The sequence below is a fragment of the Melanotaenia boesemani genome, chromosome 6 (assembly GCF_017639745.1).
Source record: "Melanotaenia boesemani isolate fMelBoe1 chromosome 6, fMelBoe1.pri, whole genome shotgun sequence".
Classification (NCBI taxonomy): Eukaryota; Metazoa; Chordata; class Actinopteri; order Atheriniformes; family Melanotaeniidae; genus Melanotaenia; species Melanotaenia boesemani.
In genome coordinates this window covers 22,438,384-22,442,874 of record NC_055687.1, presented here as the reverse complement: position 1 = coordinate 22,442,874, position 4,491 = coordinate 22,438,384, and the positions used below count along the sequence as shown (strand labels likewise).

The 4,491-nt window shown below is 34.9% G+C and overlaps 1 protein-coding gene across 1 annotated transcript; it reads left to right on the top strand.

Annotated features, from left to right (window-relative positions):
* Nucleotides 1-569: 569 nt before the first annotated feature.
* On the top strand, nt 570-2,581 carry LOC121641461 (urokinase plasminogen activator surface receptor-like). Its single transcript, XM_041987598.1, has 5 exons — nt 570-660; nt 951-1,067; nt 1,142-1,288; nt 1,876-1,986; nt 2,107-2,581. The coding sequence occupies exons 1-5, from the start codon at nt 615-617 to the stop codon at nt 2,307-2,309; spliced, it is 624 nt and encodes a 207-aa protein (XP_041843532.1). The 5' UTR covers nt 570-614; the 3' UTR covers nt 2,310-2,581.
* The last annotated feature ends 1,910 nt before the right edge of the window (nt 2,582-4,491 follow it).

The window sequence follows — 4,491 nt, the reverse complement described above, 5'->3', positions numbered from 1 at the left end:
TGAGTGTTTTTTTTTTTTTTTTTTTTTTTTTTTCAATGTTCTGTGTTTTGATTATATGTAATATAGAACTAATCATTATCAATAATATGATCATCGAAAGAATAACAGTACGAAAAACCCAAGCAGAGGTCAGCTAACACTAAATGTTTGTAAGCAGGTGCTTGCTCTTTCTATTGATACAATACAGTAAAAACGGGCATATTTCAGGTATAGTTGCGAATGGTGAATAATCATGAATAATTTGTAAACTCTGATTAATCTTATTAAATGTTTTTAATTTTTGTCAGTTCTAAAATATATACAAATTTAACTATATGTACTGTAGCTGTTTCTTTACCCACTAAAATTGCAGTTAAATTATGACACTTGTGGAAATGATTTATATAAAGAATAGTGTGAAATTTCTGATGAATCGAGGGTGAAAACATAATTAAAATTTGCACAGCTGAAAAAAAACAACAAAAAAAAAACCCAAAAGATAATCAGTTTTATGTGAATTTAATATTTACTGAGGGCAAGTTAACAGACACTGGTGCAGGAAGGAGGAGCCTTCCTAGGACCTACTTAAAACCAGAACAGAGCGAAGTGAAACCCACTTGTTTCCCAACAATACAATGCATCTCTTTACTCTGGTCCTTGGGATCTGGCTTCTTCCAAAAGGTAAGCTTTCTTCTGTTCATTATTGTTGTATTATTACTTATCTCTTCTAAGAAAAACAAACAAAACAAAACTATTATCTAGTTAATTATCTGTAATCATGTTTTTCTTTTTATGCTCTTTATTTCATTTTTTGCCTGTTTTAGGTATTTTCTATATTGCCCTTTTTAAAAAATATTAAGTGGCACCATTGTTCATAGTTCTGAATAATTTCCTTCAGGATTAATGTGGTAACGCAGTATTGTTGCTACTTTGTTGACAGTAAATGCTCCTTATGCTTATTGTTTTTACAGTCGACACCCTGACATGTTATGAGTGTGTACCGGGACTCTCTGGAAGTTGCACGACAACCAAACAATGTCCCACAGCAGATCATCAGTGTGGAGCAAACAGAGTTTTAACATATGCAGGTACGTTTTGGGATATGCACTGGTCATTGATCCCCTTCTTGGCACTGACTCAGTCTACAATTGTTTGGTTGCAGGAGTTTCACAAATTTCTGATATTCAAGCAAAGGGTTGTACTTTGGCTCAAGAATGTATTACTGGTTCAGTCAACTATGGAGTTGTCAAAACCATGCTGACCAGCAAGTGCTGCAACTCTGACCGTTGCAACAGCCAACCTGCTCCTGGTAATTTCCATTCTTGTTCATTTAAAGTTGTGCCATGTTGTTCTAACTATAGTTTGTTGAATTTATACTGTGTGTAAAAAGATTGCAGTAATATCAGGCCAAAAAAACATGTTAAGTGCTAAAAAAGATCATTTGTTTGCTACTTCAGAGCCTGACTCTGAAGTATAGCATCCCTTACTAGTTTATACAAGTCATTTCTAACCTTGTGGTTTAAATGATCAACTTTCAACATAATGATAATAATCTTATTAGTGACCATAACACAAATACTACCATTACTACTACTACTACTACTACTACTAATAATAATAATAGTGATAATAAATATTCCTCATCAAGATAAGTTGCATCAGAAAAAATGGCACAAGGTAAAATTCATGCCACAATTTTTATTTAAGGTTATGAAAGTTTTCATTTGCTAGTTTTTAATTAGTATTTGTAACTGAGAGAAACTTCCAGGATTATTTCCACACAATAATTATACTTCTAGGTTTTCAAACTGTTAAATCACACATTAAAAAGGAAACATTACTTTTATTGCTTCATCACTCTTTTATTTCTCTAATAACTGATGTTTTATTTTGCAGATGCCAGCCAATCCTCTCCAAATGGCAAAAAGTGCTTCACCTGTGATGGAGAAACATGCACTAAAACTGTAAACTGCGAAGGGACTGAGGATCACTGCATCAAAACAACAGGTAAGAGACCTGCTGCTTCCTCTATCCTCCTCTACATCTCTTCTCTGCTCTGAACAATGTTAAGTAGTTCTAATATTAAACAGTGAATCTAAAGTTATAACATTGTTTTTATTCTCTCAGCGGCTGTAGGAGGAAATAAGATGACAGTGAAGGGCTGTGCCTCCAAGACGATGTGCACAGTTGCATCAAATCCGCAGTTTTCAGCATATTTTGGGGCAGAAGTGAGCTGCTGTCAGGGCGACTTCTGCAACAGTGCCAGCAGTGCAAGCGCCGGCCTGCTGCTGTTGGTGGGGCCACTTATTTCTTTGGTCTTGTTCTCTTAGCTGATGAAGACAGCAGCATCATTGTCCAGTTTTTCTTATCATATTGGTTTAATTAAAGAGTTAACACCCCTGTTCTTCTTTCAGTACATGCGTGTGTGACAATGGTGAAAACATTTTAGTAAGATACGATGTAAAGGAAAGGCAAAATGTTAATTACTTATTACGGTTGCCCTTTTTTAATGTGTGCCTTTAGAAACCAGATGTGTCTGTTTTTACATAAAAATATTTCAATGTTATTGATGAAACATGAAATAAACATTATTTCTTTTCTCTTTGTTGAAAATTCTATTTTGGCCTTTGTGGATGCTCACTTATTTAAGATTTGCATACAGACTAATGTAGAGGTTAAGTCAGGACATGGCAAATGTTTCTGTATTTAGTTTTAACAAGTAGGAGTCAGATGATGGCCTTACAGGGAAACAGTGTTGAGCTGCAGTCAGTTGACACTGAATCAGGAAATTGGAATATCCAGAGATAAACAACAGGTTGGAGAGTGGAGGAGAGTCTAGAAATTTCTGTGACTGTTTTTACTATTAAACTATATTACCGTTTGTAATAAAACTCTTAAAATGAGGAAACAGAGCGTTTTGTCTGATTCTTAAATCTAAGCAGCGTGAGGTTTGTATGTTTCAAAGCATGTACTACGGTATATGTGCATGAATATGTGCAGTGTATCCTGATTTGAAAAACTGGATTTACAATCTTTATCTGTATGGATTTTGAGGTGCACAATGAAGATCCAGAGGTGCAAATGAATACCAGAATAAATTAACATTTAAATGTGCTGCAAAAGCATTTGGATTTGACAGTATATACTCTTTTTAGTCTGTCTCTGAAATATGATTACTTTATGCATTTGAGGGAAAATTTTTGACTACTCATTTTCCCATTTAATATTTTCTTCTTTTTTGACTGATAAATTACATGCAAAAACAAACAAACAAATCCAGAAAAATTGCATTGGAGATTGAAGATATTCACTTATTAGATGGTTTTGCAACTTTCACCCTGACCAGAAAAAAATATGTGAAAAACAACACTGAATCTCACAAATTAGAGAAATGTTGTCTTCTACAAATAATGAATTAATTTATACAATTCTTGTATCTTCTAGTTTTTAGTTGCTGGCTTTGATACTGCAACAATTAATCATTGTTTTATCCTTGGTTATAGTGGCTGGTTGGCACCCCAGGGCGCTTGTAGGTTGAGGTAATTCTTGGTAGTGATAGCCAATCACCTCTAGGCTTGTAACAAGAATTGAGCCCACCCACCAATCACATCTCGAGGAATCGTCTGAAGCCCCGCCCAACCACAACCAAGAATTGACCAATCAGAAAACTCCCCTCATTTTTGGCTAGTGGGGGTTGTTTTTGCACTTTAACCTACTGTCTACCATGGTTGAAGTCATGGCTAATTAGTAAAATAAATTTTCTGGCAGCAAATCTTGCTATTTCAGTTCACCAATGAACGTAATGTTACAAACAGTCGTATGCATATTTTTTGGATGGACATGGCAACTGTTACTACGGTAACTTAGTGGGCTTACTTTAGCTCTGTTAATTTGACAACTGACTTAAACTTATATATTACCATTATTTTGTAGACAGGTGTATATCATTCATTCATTCATTCATTCATTCATTCAGTCCCCTGACACTTTGCCTTCACAGGGCAAATATATGTAGATATCATCTAACTCCTTTAACAAGTTGCCCTCCTAGGAAATTAACTGTAGTAAAAATAGCACTTTAATTGTAAGTCACAGTGTATCTGTAGTGTCTGCAAATGTTTTGTAATACAAAATAATTTGCTCATCTACTGTAATGTAACGTAGATGTAGGGTAATGTAAAAAGTCAAATATATTGTTAGTTACACATCTACGACGGAGTATTAGGGCCACAGGAACAAAAATGTTTTTTTACAGACTTCGAGAATAAAGTCGTAATATTACGAGAATAAAGTCATACATTTACAAGAATAAAGTCGTAAATTTACGAGTATAATGTACCAGTAAGTGGATAATCAAGCATGCCAGAGTGCAACACAGGCAAAGTTAATGTCACACAAGAGTACCCAACTGCAGTTAAGATGGCTGAGAACAGCGCCGCCATATCTCAACTCTATTCTGGAAGTCACATGACCTCGCCACTGGAAATTGTTCTTCCTCTGCAAAAACAGACG